The 22,404-nt window shown below is 38.8% G+C and overlaps 1 protein-coding gene across 4 annotated transcripts in view; it reads right to left on the bottom strand.

Moving 5' to 3' along the window:
- WDR93 (WD repeat domain 93) overlaps window positions 1–22,391 on the bottom strand; it is a 50,222-nt gene extending 27,831 nt beyond the window's left edge. For 3 of the 4 annotated variants that reach the window (XM_059915382.1, XM_059915385.1, XM_059915383.1), the window contains exons 1-5: window positions 22,367–22,391; window positions 13,221–13,565; window positions 12,403–12,595; window positions 10,480–10,544; window positions 1,665–1,743 (exon numbers count right to left, since the gene is read on the bottom strand). In XM_059915382.1, the coding sequence (XP_059771365.1) occupies window positions 1,665–1,743; window positions 10,480–10,544; window positions 12,403–12,595; window positions 13,221–13,547 (664 nt within the window). In that variant the 5' untranslated portion in view covers window positions 13,548–13,565; window positions 22,367–22,391. The remainder of the gene's footprint in view (window positions 1–1,664; window positions 1,744–10,479; window positions 10,545–12,402; window positions 12,596–13,220; window positions 13,566–22,366) is intronic. The other variant, XM_059915384.1, reaches the window with a different exon arrangement.
- Window positions 22,392–22,404: the final 13 nt, after the last annotated feature.

A 22,404-nucleotide genomic window follows, 5' to 3' on the forward strand; every position in this document is an offset into this window, starting at 1 on the left:
TATAGAATCAATAACTGAGAGGGGTATGGCTGAGAAAGGGTTAGAATTGTAAGAGATGCCCCAGAGAATTCTTCTGACCAATATTTGAGGAGATGACAACCCATGGGGTGGTTGTGAGACTATCTCGTCAAAGAAACCTGCTCAGCTTCTATACTGAACTCCTGCCAACCTGGGAAAGGCTACTTTCCTATGATGGGATTCTGGCTAAATGTTTCCTTAAAAAAGTAATCTATATAGACACCTTGATTTCAGACTTCCGGCCTCCAGAGCTGTGAGAGAAAAAATATCTGTTATTTTAGGCCACCCAGTTTGTGGTACTTTGTTACGGCAGCCCTAGGAAACTACTACAGATAGTATATATGTTTCCTTTGATGCATAAAGCATTATAAAATATGTATCTTTCTCCAGCACCTAACATATGAGGGGCCTGGGGCAAGAATATACATGGAGGCCCATACACCTCCTAAATATTTAAAAATGAAAAATCTAAATATTTAAAAATGAAAAATCTAAATATTTAAAAATGAAAAATCAAGCTAACAATCATTTGAATAAAATATGTTCTATCACCACAGGAATAATTGCAAGAGGCAAGATCCAACATTGAATGCTAAAAATGGTGGGCAAAACTTTAAGGAGAGCATAGTCTCCTTAGAGACTAAAGTTTAGAGACTAAACTTTAATGGTGGGCATAATCTCAAAGTATCTCCCCCCAGTTGTTTATCAATCACTGTGGAGATTTCAACATGTCTCAAAATTCTTTGATCCTCCTACAACCAGGAAATGGTGTTTACATCCTCTCCCCTTGAGTGTGGTCTGGACTTAGAGTATGGAAAGGGAAAAACAGTAGCTCAACAGTGGAGGAAGCTGGCAGATCACTTTAACTAAGTGATCAAGGTTAACATCAGCAGTAGTGCTATCACATATACCCCTGATATAATACAACAAAAAGTTCCTTTGTGGGACTTTCCCCCAAATCCTTAACCCTGGTTGAATCATGAGAAAAAATTCAGACAAACTGAAATTCAGGAACATTGCACAAAATATCTGACTGGTACTCTTCAAAAGTGTCAAGGTCATGAAAACAAGGCAAGGTCAAGACATCACAAATAAGTACAGACTAATATGACGATGACTAAATGCAATATGATATCCTGGATTGCACCTTGGAGCAAAAAAAATTAGATTAGAAGAAAAACTGGCAAAACGTGAAAAAAAAAAACTGTAGTTAATAGTATTATACCAATGTTATTTGCTTAATTTTGACAACTGTACCATGGTTTTGTTAAATGTTGGTATTAGGGAAACTGGGTGAAGGGTATAAGGGAACTCTGTCCTATCTTTGCAACTCTTTTGTAAATTATTTCTAAATAAAATGTTTGGGACTTCACTGGTGGTCCAGTGGGTAAGACTCTGCGCTCCCAGTTCAGGGGGCCCGGGTTCAATGACTGGTTGGGGAATTAGATCCTGCATGCTGCAACTAAGAGTCCACATGCCACAGCTAAGAAACCCGCATTCCACAATAAAGATCCGGCATGCTGCAAGTAAGACCTGGCACAGCCTAAATAAATAAATAAATGAAGTTTAAAAGGTTTTGGAGAAAAGTGATTATCTGGAAGAGACTGCAAATCTGAATCTTCTTAAGAGCCTTTGGTTAATCTTACCTTGTAGGAGGAAGGCTGCAAAGTCCCCTCCTTCAGAAATCTCCATCTTTATACAGGTGGTTTGCTTGCTGGTATCATCCTGAAAAGAAGAGAGATACTGAGAGAGGAAATTCAGCCTGATGACAGAAGAGAATGTATTTCAGGGCTTTTTGTAGTTCACACCAGGGAAATAAATCCTTTTAAAACTTGAGGCATAAAAAGATGCCTCAAACTGCTTCAAACTTTCCATTTTTGTACAGGAATTAGATAAAATTATAAGTAAAGAAGTGGAACTCAGTTTTCTGTCTAAATGGTTTTGGACTTATTTCCTGGTTTCTTAAATACTCCTGATGATTTGTAGTGATTTCATACTATCTGATCTCCTGGTCAGGTTTGCAAACCCTACAGACCTATGCCACCACTCAGGTATTCAAAATGAGCTGAAACAAGTTCTACATGACACTGAAAACTCTGGTCAGTTGCTTGAAAAAAGGCTCTGTCTAGGGTACTGTAGTGTCATAGTCTGATTGGGCTGCTAAAACAAAATACCATAGACTGGGTGGCTCATAAACAATTAACATTTATTTCTCACAGTCCTGGAGGTTGGAAATCCAAGATTTCCAAGGATTTCTGGCAGATTCAGTGTCTGGTAAGACCTAGCTTCCTGGCTCATAGACCGCCTGCCACCTGTGGCTGTGTCCTCACATGGTGGAAGGGTTGAGGGAGCTCTCTTGGTCTTATAAGGGCACTAATCCCATTTATGAGGACTCTGCCCTCGTGACCTAATCACCTCCCACATTGGGGATTAGGATTTCAACATGAATTTTAGGGGGACACAAGCATTCAGTCCATATTAAGTAGAGATTGAATGTAACCCTAGAATGAAACCTGCTCAAACTTTGGGCCAGGTGAAAAAGACTCAATGTGTACGGTTGTGCTATACATTTAAGGAGCTCTAAGACTAGCAACATAAGGTGGCTAGACTAATTAGGCTGGTGAGCCCGATAAATTATTTAAGGAGAATGAGTTTTAAACATTTTTAATTTTTGTTTTTCTTTCATTTTATTTTTATTTTTATTTCATTTATTTATTTGGCTGCACCAGGTCTTAGTTGTGGCACGCAGGATCTTTAGTTGTGGCATATGGGATCTTTAGTTGCTGCATGTGAACTCTTAGTTGTGGCATGTGGGATCTAGTTCCCTGACCAGGGATTGAACCCGGGTCCCCTGCATTGGGAGCACGGAGTCTCAGCCACTGGACCACCAGGGAAGTCCCTCATTTTCTTTTTTAAAAAATTGGAGTATATTTGATGTACAATATAGTTATTAACAATTTTAAAAGTTTATACTCCATTTATAGTTATTATAAAATATTGGCTATATTCCCCATATTGTACAATATATCCTTGTAGCTTATTTTATATGTAATAGCTCGTACCTCTTAATCCCGTACCCTACCCCTATATTGCTCCTCCCCACTTCCCTCTCCCCACTGGTAAGCGTTAGTTTGTTCTCTATATCTGTGAGTCTGCTTCTTTTTTGTTATATTTACTAGTTGGTTACATTTTTTAGATTCCACATATTAGTGATATCAAACAGTATTTGTCTTTCTCTGTCTGACTTTTTTCACTTAGCATAATACCCTCCAAGTCCATCCATGTTGCTGCAAATGGCAAAATATCATTCTTTCTTATGGCTTAGTAGTATTCCATTGTGTGTGTGTGTGTGTGTGTGTGTGTGTGTGTGTGTGTCTTCTTTATCCATTCATCTGTTGATGGACTCGTAGGTTGCTTCCATATCTTGGCAATTGTGAATAATGCTGCTAAGAACATTGGGATGCATGTATCTTTCCGAATTAGGGTTTTTGGGTTTTTTTCCATTATATACCCAGGAGTGGAATTGCTGGGTCATACAGTAGTTCTATTTTTAGTTTTATGAGAAACCTCCACACTGTTTTCCACAGTGACTCCACTAATTTACATTCCCACCAACAGTGTATGAGGCTTCCCTTTTCTTTACACTCTCGCCAACATTTGTTGTTTGTGTTCTTTTTTTTTTCAAACGGCTTTTGTTTTTTGTTTTGTTATTTTTTAATATTTATTTATTTTGGATGCTCTGAGTCTTAGTTGTGGCACACGGGATTTTCATTGCGGCATGTTTAGTTGCAGCATGTGGACGTCTTAGTTGCGGCATGCATGCAGGATCTAGTTCCCCGACAAGGGATTGAACTCAGGCCCCCTGCGTTGGGAGCGCAGAGTCTTACTCACTGGACCACCAGGGAAGTCCCTGTGTTCTTTTTGATAATAGTCATTCTGACAGGTGTGAGGTGATATCTTTTTGTGGTTTTGATTTGCATTCTCTGATGATTAGTGATGTTAAGCATCTTTTCATGTGCTTGCTGGCCATCTGCATTTCCTCTTTGGAAAAATGTCTATTCAATTGTTCTGCCCATTTTTAAATCAGGTTGTTTGTCTTTTTGATGTTGAGTCGTATGGGCTATTTATATATTTTGGAAATTAATCCCTTGGTTGCATCATTTGAAAATATTTTCTCCCATTCTTTTCATTTTGTTTATGGTTTCCTTTGCTGTGCAAAAGCCTTTAAGTTTAATTAGGTCCCATTTGTTTATTTTTGCTTTTATTTCCATTACCCCAGGAGACAGATCCAAAAAAAATATTGCTGCGATTTATGTCAAAGAGTGTTCTGCCTATGTTTTCCTCTAGGAGTTTTATAGTATCCGGTCTTACATTTAGGTCTTTAATCCATTTTGAGTTTATTTTTTTATATGGTGGTAAAGAATGTTCTAATATCATTCTTTTACATGTAGCTGTCCAGTTTTCCCAGCACCACTTACTGAAGATACTGTCTTTCCTCCATTGTACAATCTTGCCTCCTTTATCATAGATTAATTGACCATACATGCATGGGTTTATTTCTGGGCTTTCTATCCTGTTCCACTCATCTATGTGTCTGTTTTTGTGCCAATACCTACTGTTTTGATTACTGTAGCTTTGTAGTATAAAGTCAGGAATTGTGATTCCTCCAGCTCTGTTCTTTCTCAAAATTGCTTTGACTATCTGGGGTCTTTTGTATTTCCATACAAATTTTAAAATTATTTGTTCTAGTTCTGTGAAAAATGCCACTGGTATTTTGATAGCGATTGCATTGAATCTGTAGACTGCCTTGGGTAGTATGGTCATTAAAAAAATATTTTTATTTATGTATTTTAATATCAATTTGTAGGTTATAGAAATTTCAAATGCACATGAAGACAAAAAATAGTATAATGAACCCCATGTATCCATTACTCAACTTCACCCGTTATCAATATATGACAAATCTTGTTTTATTATCTCCCAACTTCATTAAATATTTCTATTTAATTAATCCTAGTTCCTTAATACCACTTACTATCCAGTCTGTTTTCAAATTTCCTCAATTGTCTAATAAATACCTCTCCACAACTGGTTTGTTCAAATCAGAATTCATGTGTAACTGATTCACTTTGCTGTACACCTGAAACTAACACAACATTGTAAATCAACTATACTCCAATAAAAAATTTTTTTAAAAAGTCACTATCAAAACTGAGAAATCAGGATTCAAATGAAGTCCATGTATTGTACTGAGTTGGCCAAAAAGTTCATTCGGGTTCTTTTTGTAATGTCTTACGGAAAACCTAAATGAACTTTTTGGCCAACCCAATATTTAGTTAATTTATCTCTTAAGTCTCTTTTAATTTATAACTGTTACCCTATTTGTTTTTCTTTTCACCATTTTTTTGTTGAATAAACCAGGTCATTTGTCCTGTGGAATTTTTCACTTTCTGGATTGGACTGATTGTATCCCATGGCATTGTTTACATGTATTTCCTGTAAACCAGCAACCAGTTCTAGAGGTTTGATTAGATTTAGGCTCAATTAAAACGAAAGGCCAGAATACTCCACAGGTGTTTGGTGTCTCCCTCCGGCATCACATGAGGAGGCTCATAATAGCTAGCTGTTCTTTCTTTTAATAATGTTCATGGTGATCATTGACAACAGGTGTCATCCTGGCTCATCAAATATAAAGTCCCCCATCAGCATTGATGGTCATTACCTAGACCATTACTCTTCAAAATGGCTACAAAACTGATACCCCCAATTCTATCATTCCTTCTGCATTTGTTAGAATTCTTCTATAAAGAAAATCTTTCCATTTTTCCATCATCAACTATTTGATTACCCTGAAATACAGCCTATATGGGAAAGTCAAGATAAATGCTTGATGCTCTCCCTAATCAGTTTTCAGAATACTGTTTGTACCGTAGCAAATTCCAGAGGTAATAATGATGTCCTTAAAAAATATATATGTAATGAATTAACTTTTTTTTTTTTTAACACTTTTGGTGTGTTCTAATCCACCAACACTACTTTCTTTGTAATGTCCCTGTCAAGTTTGGATATCACAGTTTTGCTGGTCTCCTAAAATCAGTTGATGAGTATTCCCTGTATTTTTTTTAGAGAGATTTCTTTTTACATAAAATTTAAAAACAGTTAAAGGGACTTCCCTGGTGGCGCAGTGGTTAAGAACCCACCTGCCAATGCAGGGGACACGGGTTCGACCCCTGGTCTGGGAAGAGCCCACATGTCGCGGAGCAACTAAGCCCGTGCGCCACAATTACTGAGCCTGCACTCTAGAGCCCACGAGCCACAACTACTGAAGCCTGCATGCCACAACTACTGAAGCCCACGCGCCTAGAGCCCGTGCTCCGCAACAAGAGAAGCCACTGCAATGAGAAGCCCGCACATTGCAACAAAGAGTAGCTCCCGCTTGCCGCAACTAGAGAAAGCCTGCATGCAGCAACAAAGACCCAACGCAGCCAAAAATTAATATATAAAATAAATAAATAAATAAATAAAAAGAATAAAGTACTTTGTTAAATAAAATAAATAAATAAAAAATAAAAACAGTTAAAGGCACAGATATTAAATGTACAACTTGATGGGTATGGACATATGTATACATCCATGTAACTAACACACAGTCAAGGTATAAGTTCTTTAGTGCCCTGTTTCAGTCAATTACACCTCTATAGGCAACCAACATTCTGCTCTTCCTCACCAACATAGCTTAGTTTCAACTGTCCTTAAATTTCATGTAACTGGAATCATACAGGGCCTCTGCACCCCTTCTCCTTCAACAACATCACACTCCACGGTCTATCTCCTACACGGCAAAGGCACTTCCTGGGTTATTCTTTATGGCAGTCTGTTGTCCAAGTACATCTTCCTTGGTGTCCTTACTGGTGGTGAAACCGTATCTGTTGTTCACAGGAACCATCTGACTGTTCCCCAAACCTTTGTTGCCATAACCTCCTTGTCCCCACCAGCAGGCACAGCTTCTTGCATGGGTGGTGCAGGTGTGGGCAGTGTGGAGGGCTGTGGGCTGCTGGGTCTCCACCTCCTTGCTCAGGGTTGTGGTCATAGTGACTGGGGCCGGCGTGACAGCTGTGGCTCCTCCTGGGGTGTGAGGGCCACTAGGCAGGGCGGCGGTGGGGTTTCTCAGAGCTCTCTGGGGTCCGCTCTCTGCCCCTGATACTGATCAAACTCTAATAGCATCTTTTATTTTTTAAAAATTAATTAATTTTGGCTGTGTTGGGTCTTCCTTGCTGCACGCGGGCTTTCTCTAGTTGCAGCGAGCGGGAGCTACTCTTTGTTGGTGTGCATGGGCTTCTCATTGCAGTGGCTTCTCTTGTTGAGGAGCATGGGCCCTAGGCGCATGGGCTTCAGTAGTTGTGGCACGCAGGCTCAGTATTTATGGCACACAGGCTTAGTTGCTCCGCGGCATGTGGGATCTTCCTGGACCAGGGCTCAAACCCGTGTCCTCTGCATTGGCAGATGGATTCTTAACCACTGTGCCACCAGGGAAGTCCCTAATAGCATCTTTTGACGAGCATAAGTTTAAAATTTTTTAGCAGCTTTATTAGGGATGTGATAACATAATAAACTGCATGTTTAAAGTGTACAATTTGATTAGTTTAGACATGTATATCCCTTGAAACCAGCACCACAATCAAGAAAGTGGACATATCCATCACTGCCAAAAGTTTCCTCCTGCCCCTTTGTAAGCTTTCCCTCCACCCCTCTCCCAACTCACCCCAGGCAAAAACTGGTGTTTCCTGTCACTAGATTAGTTTGTATTTTCTAGAATTTTACATAAATGCAATCGTACAGTATGTATGTATGCTTTTTTGTTTCTCTTCTTTCACTCAGCATGTTTATTCTGAGATGTAGCCATGTTGTTATGTGCACCCTTTTTACTGCTGAGCAGTATGTACCACGATTTGCTTTTCCATTCACCTGTTGATGGGTGTTGAGTGGTTTCTGGTTTCTGGCTATTACAAAGAAAGCTGCTGTGAACATTCATGTACATGTCTTTGTATGGAGATATGCTTTCATTTCTCCTGGGTAAATGTCTAGGAGCGGAACGGCCACATCATATGGTAGGTGTATGTTTAACTTTTTTAAAAAACTGCCAAAGTGGTTGTGGCACTATGTTTTACCACCAGCAGTGAATGAGAGTTCCAGCTGTTCCATAGCTCTGCCAACACTTGGTGTGGTCAGTCTTTTCAATTTTAGGCATTCTAATACATGTGCAGTGATAGCTCATGACTTTAATTTGCATTTCCCTAATGACTAATGATGGTGAACATCTTATTTACCCTCTCTATATATTCTTTAGTAAACTGTCCTTTTTTCCCCAAGACATTTGCTCATTTTAAAAAACTGGGTTGTTTTCTTACTTTTGAGTTTTGAGTTTTGAGAGTTCTTCATATGTTCTGGATACAAGTTCTTTATCAGATATGTGACTTGCAATTATTTGCTCCCAGTCTATGACTTGCCTTTTTATTCTTTTAACAATGTCTTTTGCAAAACAGAAGGTTTTAGGGTTTTTTTTAAAAAATAAATTTATTTATTTTATTTATTTATTTTTGGCTGTGTGGGGTCTTTGTTGCTGTGTGTGGGCTTTCTCTAGTTGCGGTGAGTGTGGGCTACTCTTCGTTGAGGTGCGCAGGCTTCTCATTGAGGTGGATTCTCATTGTGGAGCACGGGCTCTAGGCGTGGGACTTCAGTAGTTGCAGCACGCAGGCTCAGTAGTTGTGGCTCACGACTCTAGAGCGCAGGCTCAGTAGTTGTGGCGCACCGGCTTAGTTGCTCCACGGCATGCGGGATCTTCCTGGACCAGGGGTCAAACCTGTGTCCCCTGCATTGGCAGGTGGGTTCTTAACCACTGTGCCACCAGGGAAGCCCAGAAGGTTTTAGTTTTGATGAAGTCTAATCTATCAATTTTTTTCTTGTATGGAATGTGGTTTTGGTGTTGTAGTTAAAAAATCTTTGCCTAACTCAAGGTCACGAAGACTTCCTCCTATGTTTTCTTCTAGAGGTTTTTTTTTTTGTTTTTAATTATTAGCACCTTTAATTATTATTTATTTATTTATTTATTTGGCTGTGTTGGGTCTTCGTTTCTTGTGCGAGGGCTTCCTCTAGCTGCGGCAAGCGGGGGCCACTCTTCATCGCGGTGCGCGGGCCTCTCACTGTCCCGGCCTCTCTTGTTGCGGAGCACAGGCTCCAGACGCGCAGGCTCATGGGCCTAGTTGCTACGCGGCATGTGGGATCTTCCCAGACCAGGGCTCGAACCCGTGTCCCCTGCATTAGCAGGCAGATTCTCAACCACTGCGCCACCAGGGAAGCCCTAGAGGTTTTATAGTTTTAGATTTTTCATATAGATATATGACCATTTTGAGTTAATTTTTGTATATGGCATGAGGAATTAAAAGTATCTAATTTCGATGAAGTCCAATTTTAGTTGTTTTCTTTTATGGATAGTGCCTTTTATGTCCTAAGAAATCTTTGCCTGCCCCAAGGTTGCAAAAAACATTTCCTGTGTTTTCTTCAAAAAGGATAATGTTTTTAGCCTTTACATTTAGGTCTATAATCCATCTCAAATTAATTTTTATATATGATGTGAGGTAGGGTTGAGGTTCATTTTCCCCCATTTGTTTATCCAGCATTCCAGCATCATTTGTTGAAAATACTTTCTTTTTCCCACTGAATTGCTTTGGTGCCCATCAATAGTATTTTTTATAAAACAAACTACAACTAAAAATATACTCTGAGCAATACCGCCTCTTTTTTGGATTCATTAATTAAAAAAAAAAAAAAGAACCTATAGTATGCAGGCAATGTACTAGGAACAAGAAATATACAGTGAATAAGCCATGTCCTCTGCCCTCAAGGAACTTACATCCAGGAGAAGAAGCAGTCATATAAACAAATAAGTGTGGAGGGTAGAGAAAACACTGATAGAAATTCTTTCCTATATGGTGGTGGCACAGAGGAGGGAGGGATCAACTCCTCTTGGGTATATCAGGGAAAGCATCTCAGAGGAGGGGATATTTGAGCTGGTCTTGAAGAATGAGAGAAATTTAAGAGGTACACACAGTAGGTAGGGAGACAAGGAGAGCCTTCTATGCAAAGGGAACAGGATGTGAAGCAGCCTGGAAAATTTAGGGACTGGTAAGTAGTTATTAGACATGTTGGTCTGGTGCTCAATCTGGACCGGAGTTCCTTAGTAATTTTCTTCTCTTGACAACCGGGAAAATGAATCCAAGGCATTCAGTATGTACCCTCTGATGGTGAGGGATCTTTTAATTGGATATTTTGGAGGAGGCTCTCTGGCCAGGGAGGTCTCTATTTCTTTCTACTCTAGGATGGCTGTCATTGCCTCCATGTTAAAAGTAAACTTGACTTGCTACAGCTTTTGGCCCAGCTACAGATGAAAGAACATGAGCTTACCGCTTCATTGATGGCTTTGATGAGGTAAAGACCATCCTTATAAAAATAAAATAGTCTAATGATACCTGAAACAGAAAAATAAGTAAGAATGAAAGACAGGCAGGTGAACTGAAGAAAAGTTTAAATTTTATATTTGACTTTCTGAGATATCATGATAAACTCATGCATTATTAGGCTTCCTCCCCGGCTCCTCCAATGCCCATGATCATCTTGGACTCCTTGCCTTCTTCCACCCCTCACTTGAAATGTTCAAGTTATTCTCCCTCTTGGGTCATCTCGGTCTACACTGGCCCTACCCTCTTCTTCTAGAATCCTCTTGTAAGCACTTCGGCCACACCAATCCACTCGTGATTTCTATTCATCTGTTTTAGCACATCATCCCATAGTGTTTCACATTGTTATCCAACTGCTTCCTGTGAGTGTTTTTTATTCCTCGAGTGAGTTCACAGATCCTCTGAGGGAAAGGATCACATCTTACTCTTCTATGTGCCTCATTTCTCACAGCCCAACAAGCTCCTCATGCAGTTAATTTTGTTGATACAATAAGTAATTTTGTCATTCTCATTCTCATTTAACCTAAGGGCTCTAGTATGTGATCATCATCCACCATGACTTCTTGCCTCTTTCTTTAGGTGCCTCCCAGACACTCATAACCTGCCCTTACAGCCATAATACCGACCTTGCAGAGGTATCTGGATCACTGTGGGTGAAAGTCTAACTCAACCCAATAAACATTCATGGGGTATCTGCTCCATGACCACAAATGTGCTAGGGGCAACCAAGGCAGTCTCTGCCCTCAAATTCATCACATTGAAAATCACACAGACAGGAAACTAACTAGATATAATGCAGTGTGATAAATGCAGTCCTATCTTTACACCAAACTCCTCCTGAGTATCAACATTCCCACTCCAGGTGCCTCAAATATGTGCATGCTCAAATGGAATTTCTCAACTCACAGACCCCTGAAATCTTATTCTCCTAAAATTGCTTATCAAGTAATGGCATCATCATCCACCCCATTATCTAAGGAGGAAAGGAGTCATTTTTTTTCACTTACCCTCACATACCGCCCTACTCCCTGCCCCCATACGTATATTCCATTACTCACCAAGTTTTTCCACTATATTTTCCTTTTCATTTTTTTAAGCTTTTTATTTTGAACTAGTTTTAGACTTAGAGAAAAATTGCAAAAATAGTACAAAGAGTTCCCTTATAATCCCTCACCTCATTTCCCCTAATGTTAACATCTTACAGAACTACAGTACAATTTTCTTTTCATTTTAACAGCCCCTGCCTTGGTTCAGACCTTCCTAATTTCTCTCCTAAATGAATGCACTAGCTCCTCCTGGTCTCTCTACCTCTCCATTTGACTTTTGCAAACTCCTATCAGGGTGCTCTTCCTAAAATGCCAGTTGGGTCAGGTCACTCTCCTGCAGACACGTATCTTCCAGGACACTGTCCATAGTTCTCTATACTATGGTCCCCATGCCTGGGTCATCCTCAGGCTGAGGAAGAAAAGCAAGCCTGGCTTAAATGAGCAGCAGGATTGCTGAGTGCTGGAAAGGATGTGGACTCTGGGCCCACACTGCCTGGTTCAAATCCTGCCTGTGCCACTTACTTTCTGCATTACCTCAAGTAGGTTATTTAACCTCCATGCCTCAGTTGCCTCTTCTGAAAAACAAGAATAATAAACTGTATTTACCTACTAAGGCTATTGTGACGGTGAAATGGGCCAACATGTGTGAAATGTTAGAATAGTGCCTGGCACACCATACTGTCCTGCAGATGTTAGTTAATACTACATGACCAGGGAGAACTCTCCAGGTCTGGCCCCTCCCATGCCTGGAAAGGAGATTAAGTTGAACAACAGTCTACAGGTACCTATAAATTAGGCTAAAAAGGAAGATGAAGAACGTGTACCCATTTCATCCACAGAAGCAATAAGTATTTCACTCCCCAAATCTGTGGCCCAGATGGAAGTGACATCAACCTTAAGTTTCTCCCAAACATATATTCGTTTAGCACTGTACAGATTATAGATGGAGAATCCTTTGGTTCCTCCAATAAACACATAGTCTTGGGAAACAGCCATACAATTTGGCATTTTGTTGAGCTGGGAAAAGAAAAACATAGAAAAAAGGAATGATTTTTTCAGTTATCGCCATCTGCAAGTAATATGAGCTAACTTTTCAAAGAGGGAAGCAGGTCCCTCCTAGTTATAGTATCATGTCCAAACACAGTGCCCATCTAAATATCTTGCCCAAACATCAAGAAAGTCATAGCATTCTACTCTTAGGGGAAAGGGGCCAGAGAAAACAAAGAAGTTGAGAATAAATGCTCATTCACAACACTAAGCGTGACCACAGGCCCTGTGGTGAGTGGACCACTGGCCCCATTCCCTTCACTTTATTCATCTACAACACTGGTAAGAGCTATAACTGACACACTGGCAGATTTTCAACCATCAAGCAAGGGAGTGATTAATACGCTCTGAAAGATTTTTAAATAACAATAGGATGTAAAAGATACATCTGTATAATCTTCAATTAACCAGAACACACATTTCCCCAGGCAATTACTAGATCTATTTTAATCAACACCAGCATGCCTATAATCTTTCAAAAATGCACTGTCCTATTGAATGAAGGTTCCTGGTAGTAATTCCTTCCCTGGATCAGGTGTTATCATTTATTAACACTCAATTCAGAAACAAGGCCGCCTTGTCAGCCGCTCCATACCTTGCTTTCTAGAAGTGGAGGGTAGATGGTGGGCTGGATGCGGCTGAGCTCAGCTTTCCTCGATGCTTCCCTCTCCTCAATAATTTCCCACGAGTGGTCAAACAGAAAGTTCACTAGCTTGTTGATCATTCGATAAGGCTGAGGTAGGGAATCCTGCTCTTGATCTGGACCCTTGAAGACCCAGTCCTCTTCATCGTCCTTAGACCAGTCCTCCTCTGTAGGGGACGGCACCTCCAGTGTCCCCTTTCGTGTTAAAGTGGGCAGCTTCAGCTTCTGGGCTCGACTTCCTTTGGGAGATGTCATCACAGAAGGTGGTGCTGGAAACATCTATGAAATTCTGCAAAACTGATCAAGGAAGTAAGCCAAGGTACTTTGAGAAAAAGGGGAAGTTATCATAAGACAGCCCATCATCCTCCTTAGCATATTAGCCTATGGGAACTATTTATTCTAGAGATTGGCATCTTCCTTATTGCCACATTTCTAAGATATGCTCTTCATATTAATAAGGGTATTAGCAGAGACAGGTATTGACTATTCACATCTTCCAGACCAGCTCAAGACGATGTGCCCTATGACAAAAGGAAAGGAATTTGGCACCCTGTTGCCTTTCTTCACCTCCTGATAAGACAGTGGCTGTCTTTCTGTCCCAAATAGAATACACCCTTTCTCCTACAACTTGTGCCTTCTCCTGGCTCTTCCATCTCTGCAAATGGTTGTGCTGAAGCTAGCTGGGTAGGGAGCAACAACTTCTCCAGTTCCTTTTCCCTCCCCTCCAATCAGATGCAGCTCAAGCATTATCCAATCCTTGCTGTACAATTTGTTCCTTTCTCTCTACTTCCCCTGCTCCCATCCAGGAGCTCTGTAGGCACAGTGCCCAGAGCCTATGAGATTTTTCAAGGGCCTGCAGAAATGTTTGAGACTTGAAAAAATACTGACTAAAAAAAAAAAAACCCACAAAATCAAAATAATTAAATATTTACAAAAGTATTTACAACTTATCAACTCCACTCTGTGTGTGCATAATGTTTAAGTCTATAAGAAAAGAACAAGCAACCTATACTTTATAAAACTCAAAACTGTACGATATAAAAAGATTTTCAAATGTTACAGTTTAAAAAAGGCATTTAATGTGGAACATGGGGTACATTTTAAGATGCTTAGTAGGTAGTGGCATAGGGTCTTACACTGTCGGAGTACCCTGGGGCCATGGAAGTCTTATAAAGGCCCTGCTGCCATCATCTTTTCTCACCTGCTAGAGTACATTTGTGATGTTTCCAGTGCAAAGTGAGGAGAGACTATCTGGGTCTGAGTCTGAAAAGAAAGAATCACCTGAAATCATCAGTGGGAACAGTAAGCTGAGCTCACACAGGGCCAGGAATAATGCCTGTTTCCATCAGTGAGAACGGAAAACCTCGTAATTCACAAATATTGGGTTAGAGTACTCCGAAGAGCATAGCCAAGTAGTGGGAAAATTAACCCTAGAATAAACGCTGCTCTAGTATTGCCCACCAAATCTTGGAAGTCAGAAGATCAAACTTACTACATAACTTAACTACATACCAGAACAAACTCAAGAATATTTATAGGAATACGAGTATGAAACTGAGCCCCCCTCAAACCAAGTTCCCTTACTGAGTTTGTGATTGATCTATCCAAAACTTTATTCCCTTGCTTGTCTCCTCTGACCTCAATCCCTTTCTTGTCCTCTCTGACCTCAATCTTGTGCTAATTGGACACTAATAAACCAGAACAGATGACTAAGATTGCAGTTGTTGACAACATCGTAAAGGTACTAAAATTGCTGTTATAGATATCATCATTAACATATAAACTCAGCTTGTTTCTCTAGGGCAAGATGAACTCACAGACCCCCGAGCCATGGACCACCTGGCCAGAGAATCATAAACCAGAGACATCCTGACTCCCGAAACCCTGATTAAGAAATGTCACAAGATGATGATTAAACCCAGTTTCCTTGTTCTTCCCCTTTAAAATATCCCTATCTCAAAGACCACTCCCTTGCTTGGTACCCTGCAATAAACCCTTACTTTGCTGCAAACACCCGCTGTCAGAATTTGACTTTCTGCGCCACAGGCACATAAGCCCTTGCTTGGTTACAAAAATATCCAGCATCCAATGAAGTAAAATTCACAATGTCTAACATCCAATTAAAAAAATTACCTCAAATGCAGAAAGGCAAGAAGACACAAGCCATAATAAAAACTCAATCAATTGAAGCTGACTCATAATCAACACAGAACATTAGAATTAGCAGATATATAATTCTAGTATATATCTGGATTAGTATATTCCACATGTTCAAAAATCAAGAGGAAATGCTGAACATGTTACGTAGAGATGTGGAAGATGTTTAAAAAAAAACCCCAACCTGAACTTTTAAGGATGAAAACTATTGATATAATGTCTGCAATGAAAATATACACTGGATTAGATTAATAACAAGATTTCAGAGCAAAACAGATTAGATGGGCCAAAAAAAAGAAGAGTGAATTTGAAAACATAGTGATAGAAACAAAATGAAAGAAAAAGAAAAATTTTTTGAAAAAAAATGAAGACAGTGAGGTGTAGGATAACTTGAAGTAGCCTAGTATAAGTGTGATTGAAATCCCCAAAGGAGGGAAGAGATCAAAAAAAGCTGTAGAAATAATGAACAAAAATTTTCAAATTTTGATGAAAACTATAAACCAACAGATTTAAGAAGAAAAATTCTAGCAAATTAAACATGAAGAAATTTATACCAAGGCACATCATGATCAAACTGCTCAAAACTAGTGATAAAGACAAAATCTGAAATGCAGCCAGAGATAGAAAGGCATGCATAGAGGAACAAAGTAAAGGACAAGAGATTTCCTGAAGGAAACAGCAGAAGCGAGAAGACAGTGAAGCAACATCTTAAAAGTACTGACAGCAAAAAATTTGTCAATTAAGAATTCCAGGCCAAAAAGCGTATCTTTCAATAAATGAAGGTGAAGGAATTCCCTGGCTGTCCAGTGGTTAGGACTCTGTGCTTTCACTGCCGAGGGCCCGGGTTCAATCACTGGTTGGGGAACTAAGATCCTGCAAGCTGTGAGGCCAAACAAACAAACACACAAACATAAATAAATAAATAAATAAATGAAGGTGAAATAAAGAATATTTAGACATACAAAACCTGAAAGAACTCATCAGCAGCAGACCAGCATTATAAGAAATAATGTTAAAGGAAGGCCTTCAGGCAGAAGAAAAATGGCATCAGAGAGAAACGTGAATCTACACAAAGGAATGAAAAGCACTGGATGATAGCTATGTAGGTAAATATAAAAGACTTTCTCTTACTATTTAAATTCCTTTAAAAGATATCTAAAATGTTTAAACAAAAATAATAATGTAGTGTGGGGTTAATAACATATGTAGACGAAAAATATATGACAATAATAGTACAAAGCCTAGGAGGGGAGAAACAGAAGTATACCGATATCACTTGAAGGTAGACTATGATAAGTTAAAGATGCATACTATAAACCCTAAAGCAACCACTAAAGTAATAAAACAAAGAGTTATAGCTAATAAGCCAACAAAAGAGGAAAAATGGAGTCATAAAAATACTCAATTAAAAATGTAAAAAAGAGGAAAAAGGGCAAAAAACTGATGAGACAAATAGGAAACCCTAACATATCAATAATCATATCAAATGTAAATAGTCTAAAGACTCCAGTCAAAAAATAGAAATTGTCAGATTAGTTAAAGGAGAAAGACTCATATATGCTGCCCACCAAAAATCCACTTTAAATGTAAAGACACATACAGGTTAAAACTAAAAGAGTAGAAATAGATGTACCACGCTAACACTAAGGAAAGCTGGAGTCGCTATATTAATATCATATGTAGAACATTTCAGAGCAAAGAATATTACCTGGGATAAAGAGGTATGTTTTATAATAATAAAGGGGTCGATTCATCAAGAAGACATAACAGTCCTAAATGTTAATGAACCTAATAACAGAGCTTTGAAATCCATGAAGCAAAACTGATAGAATTTCAATGAGAAATAGACAAATCCACAATTATAGTCAGAGATTTCAATACCCTCTCTCAATAATTTATAGAACATGTAGACAAAGAAATCAGCAAGGATACAGAAAACTTGAACACTATTAACGAATTTGATCTGACTGACAGTTGTAGAACACTCTACCCAACAACAGCAGGATACAAATTCTTTTTTAAGTACACTTGAAACATTTATCAAGAAAAATCATATTCTGGGCCATAAACAAGTCTTAATAAATTTGTAAGTACTCAAGTCATACAAATTATGTTCTCTGATCATACAGAAATTATTTTAGAAATCAATAACATATTTAGAAGTATACAAAACCTCAAAATATTAGAAAATATTTCTTAATAACTTATCAATCACTACTACATACCTACTACAATGGCTCAAATTTTTAAAAAAATATTAACAGTATGAAATACTTGTGAAGATGCAGAGCAATCGGACTGTCATACATGGATGGCTGTTAGGAATGCAAAGTGATACCACCACTCTGGAAAAGAGTTTGGCAGTGTCTTATAAAGTTGAACATATATTAATCATATGACCCAGCAATACCACCCCTGAGTATCTACTGTAAGAGTATGAAAACTTGAGGGCACAAAAAAGCCTATACACAAAGTGTTTATAGCAGTTCTATTTATAATTACCCCGAACGGGAAACAATCCAAATGTCCTTCACCAGGTGAATAGACAAACCAACTGTGTTATATCCACATAATGGAATACCACTCAGTAATAAAAAGGGGAGAACTACTGATACATACAGAAACATGGATAAATCTCAAAGGCATTATGCTGAATAAAAGAAACCAGTCTAAAAATTTATGTGCAGTGATTCCATTTATAAGGCATTCTTGAAAATCAAAATGAGTAATGGAGAACAGATCAGTGGTTGGCAGGAGTTATAAGTGGAGGGATGATGTTATTTAATGTTATTTTAAAAGGACAGCATGAGGGAATTTTTTTGGGTGGTGTGGGACTGTTTTATCCAGACTGGAAAGAACTATGTAAAGCTGTCTTTATTTATAATCAGACAATATGATTATCTATAGAGAAAACCTGATGTAATCTTTTTTAAAAAATCTACTAGAACTAATAAATGAGGTTAGCAAGGTTGCAGGATAAAAGTTCAATATACAAAAACCTCCTATATTTCTACATACTGACAACAAGCAATAAAAAGTTGAAATTAAAAATGCTATTTATTATACTATTTATAATAGTATAAAAATATGAAATACTTAAGGTTAAATTTGACAAAAGATGTACAAGGCCTGTACCCTGAAAGCTGTAAAATACCGCTAAGAGAAGACCTAAATAAATGGAGAGAGAGAGACCTTACTCATGGGTTGGAAGATTCAACTTTTTTAGGATGTCAATTCTCCCCAAATTGATTTATAAAATCAAAGCAATCCCTATGATAATCCCAGTTGGCTTTTTTTTTTTTAGAAATTAAGAAGCTGATGTTATACTTCATATGAAAATGCAAAGTACCTAGAATAGCCAAGATAACTTAGAAAAAGAAAGAATTAGAGGACCATCACTACCTACTTCAAGACTTACAAAGCCAGAGTAATCAAGACAGTGTGGTATTGGCATCAAAAAAGACAAAAAGACAACAAATAACAAGTGTTGGTGAGGATGTGGAGAAAAGGGAACCCTCATGCACTCTTGGTGGGAATGTAAATTGGTGAAGTCACTACAGAAAATAGTATGGAAGTTCCTCAAAAAATTAAAAATAGAACTACCATATGATCCAGTAATTCCACTTCTGGATATTTTCCCAAAGAAAACAAAACAAAACAAAAACTATTTTGAAAAGATATATGCACCCTATGTTCATTGCAGCATTATTCACATAGCCAAGATATGGAAGCAACCTAAGTCCCCACTGACAGATGAATGGATAAAGAAGATGTGATATACACAATGGAATATTAGCCATAAAAAAGAATAAAACCTTGCCATTTGCAACAACAGGTATGGACCTAGAGGGTACCATGCTAAGTGAAGTAAGTCAGACAGAGAAAGACAAATACTGTGTGATTTCACTTATATGTGGAATCTAAAAAACAAGACAAGTGAACAAACAAAACAAAAAAAAACCAAAAAAAGAGTCATAGATACAGAGAACAAACAGGTGGCTGCCAGAAGGGACGGGGGTGGGAGGATAAGTGAAATAGGTGAGGGAAATGAAGAGGTAAACACACAAAAAAAAGACAAATAGATCAATGAAACTGAATAGAGAATACAGAATTAGACCCACACAGATATGGACAGTTTATTTTTGACAAAGGTGCAAAGATAATTCAGTGGAAAAAGGATAATCCTTTTAATAAATAATGCTGCCTCAGTTAGATATCCATATGGGAAAAAAAGAACTCCAATCCATACCTTGCACTATATACAAAAATTAATTCAAAGGAGATCACAGGCCTAAATATAAAACTTAAAACTATAAAACTTATAGAAGAAAACTCAGGAGAAAACCTTTGCAATCTTCAGTTAGACAAAGATTCCTTAGATACGACATTAAAGCACAATCTATAAGAACAAATTGATAATTTAAACCTTTCAAAAATAAACTTATGCTCTACAAAAGACACTTAAGAGAATAAAAGGTAGCCCAAAGACTGGGAGAAAATATTTGTAGGTCATATATGTAATAAAGTGCTTGTGTTCAGAATATTTTGAAAACTCTTAAAACTCAGTAATAAGAAAATGACGCAATTTTTAAAAATGGAAAAGAGATTTGCATTGACACTTAACCAAAGAAGATACACATAAGGCAAACAGGCATATTAAAAGATGTTCAACATGGTCAATCATCAGAGAAATGCAAATTATAATTACACATGTATTAGAAAGCCTGAAGTTAGAAAGATAGACCATACTACTACTACACATGTATTAGAAAGCCTGAAGTTAGAAAGATAGACCGTAACAAGTGTTGTTGAGGATGAGGAGAAGCTGGAACTCTTCCACCTGCTGCTGGGAAAGTAAAATAGTACAGTGTAGAAAACAGTTTAGCAATTTCTTAAAAAGTTAAGTTTACACCTACCACAATAGCCAGTCATTCTACTCCTAGGTGTGATATAAGGGAACCGAAATCATATGTCCAAACATAGACTTGTAAATGAACATTCATTACAGCTCTACTTGTAGGAGCTCCAAACTGGAAACAACCCAAATGTTTATTGTAGGTGAATAGATAAACTCCTACATAGTCACATCCCATATTCAGTGGGAACACGAAATAGTAGAGTCACTTTGGAAAACAGCTTGGCAGTTTCTTACAAAGCTGAATGTACACTTAACGTGATTCAGCAATCCCATTCCTACATATTTATGCAAGAAAAATTAAAACATGTTTCATATGAAAATCTGTGCTTAAACATTTATAGCAGCTTTATAATTGCCTCAAACTGGAAACAACACAAATGTATTTCAGTGGATAAAGAGATAACAAAGTATGGTACATCCATACAATGGAATACCACTCAGCAATAAAAATGTACAAACTACTGACATACACAACATAGATGAAACTCAAATGCATTATGCTAATTGAAAGAAATCAGAAAATGCTACATACTAAATGATTCAATTTATGATACAGTGGAAAAGGCAGAATTGTAGGTATAGAAAACAAACTATATAAATCTGTGTTTAGGAGCACCCTGTGCTCACCTCTATCATCTAACGCATCACTGTGTTGTACTTTCCCATTTTTCTTGTGTCCCTCATTAATCTATTGCCCTAGGCCTAGAGCTTAGCACTGTGGTTGGTACAGTGCTACCACTGAAATTCTTATTGCTTGCAGTATTGCCCTGCTCTGGGACATGAATTAAGAGAATACTTCTGGCTCTCTTCCAGGCACTCCCCTCTGCAAAGGATGAGTAATTCGTGGGGTAAAGAGGCTATCCCCACCCAAAGCCTAGACTGCCCCTCTTCTGGAGTCTAGACCATGTTCAGGGTGCCTGTACCCCTGGAATTTACTGCCCAAACAATGCCAGGTTCTGCATGAGCCTCTTTCCCAGCTTTCTCTGGAGGGCAGAGAAATGGGTGCTAATATGGGCACCCCTAGACCTGAAAGGTGGACAAGGCATGGCGCTTTGCAGGATAATGGGCAGAACTTGCATGTGGCTTGGCGTATCCACACTATGTATGCAAGGCCCCTCTCAGTGATGTAAGTGGGAGCCAGAAATGGGGTGGAAAGGGCTGGGAAAGGACTGGAGATCAGCTCTCCCCATAGTACCATATTCTAGCCGTGTTTCCAGGTATTCCAAGGAGTCCAAGAATCCTGAATGTGAAACTGGACTTCTTGATCATTATGACGGTACATTTGTCCAGGTAGGAGAAAAGAACGTAGCTTATTCAACAATTTGTTACCTTGATTTAAAAATTTAAACATTTAAACATATGGTTTGTGGGTCTCTATTTGTACTTTTACCCAGGGCCTGCAAATGTTAGGGGCAGGCCTGACCACGGGAATAAAGATTACAAAAATAGATGACCTTACTTTGTGACTATAGGTTGTACATTTTATAAAGTTACTGCTATGGAATGAGTGGGGCTTCATGTCTTCAGCCCTCACAGAAGGAACGTTCAGTGGTGCAATTTCATTTTAATCTCTTTTTGCCCCCACTTTGTTCACGTTAACCCTTTTAGAATTTCCTCAAGTAGCAATCTTCTTTCAGTGTTAATAATCCTAACAGAAAATTCTCTCACTTTACCCAGCTCTCCTACTAAAATACACTCCATGAATTGCCTCATTTCTGCTCTAACCATTTCCTTCCCCAGATCTGGAGCTGGTGTTGCTCAAGGGAAACGGAGGCACAGAGCTGGGAAATGATTAAGCTCCTCAGTTCCCAAGCAAAAGTTCAGAGGAATCTCCATTCGGGATTCCGCTGGGGGTCCCTGGGTACCCGGGATCTGCGGGGAGGCGCGGGGCGTCCCGGGGAAGCCGACGCTGAGGAGACGGGCTCCCTCAGATCCCCCTCTAGGAGATCCTAGAGATACAGGAGAGTCCTGGGACAAGTAAGGAGCCGCTGCACCCGAGGGCAAAAGCCGAGGTTTCGCTCACCTGGGCCGGCAGCTTGACGTCGCCTTAGTAACCACAAC

Source organism: Balaenoptera ricei, chromosome 2 (assembly GCF_028023285.1).
Source record: "Balaenoptera ricei isolate mBalRic1 chromosome 2, mBalRic1.hap2, whole genome shotgun sequence".
NCBI lineage: Eukaryota > Metazoa > Chordata > Mammalia > Artiodactyla > Balaenopteridae > Balaenoptera > Balaenoptera ricei.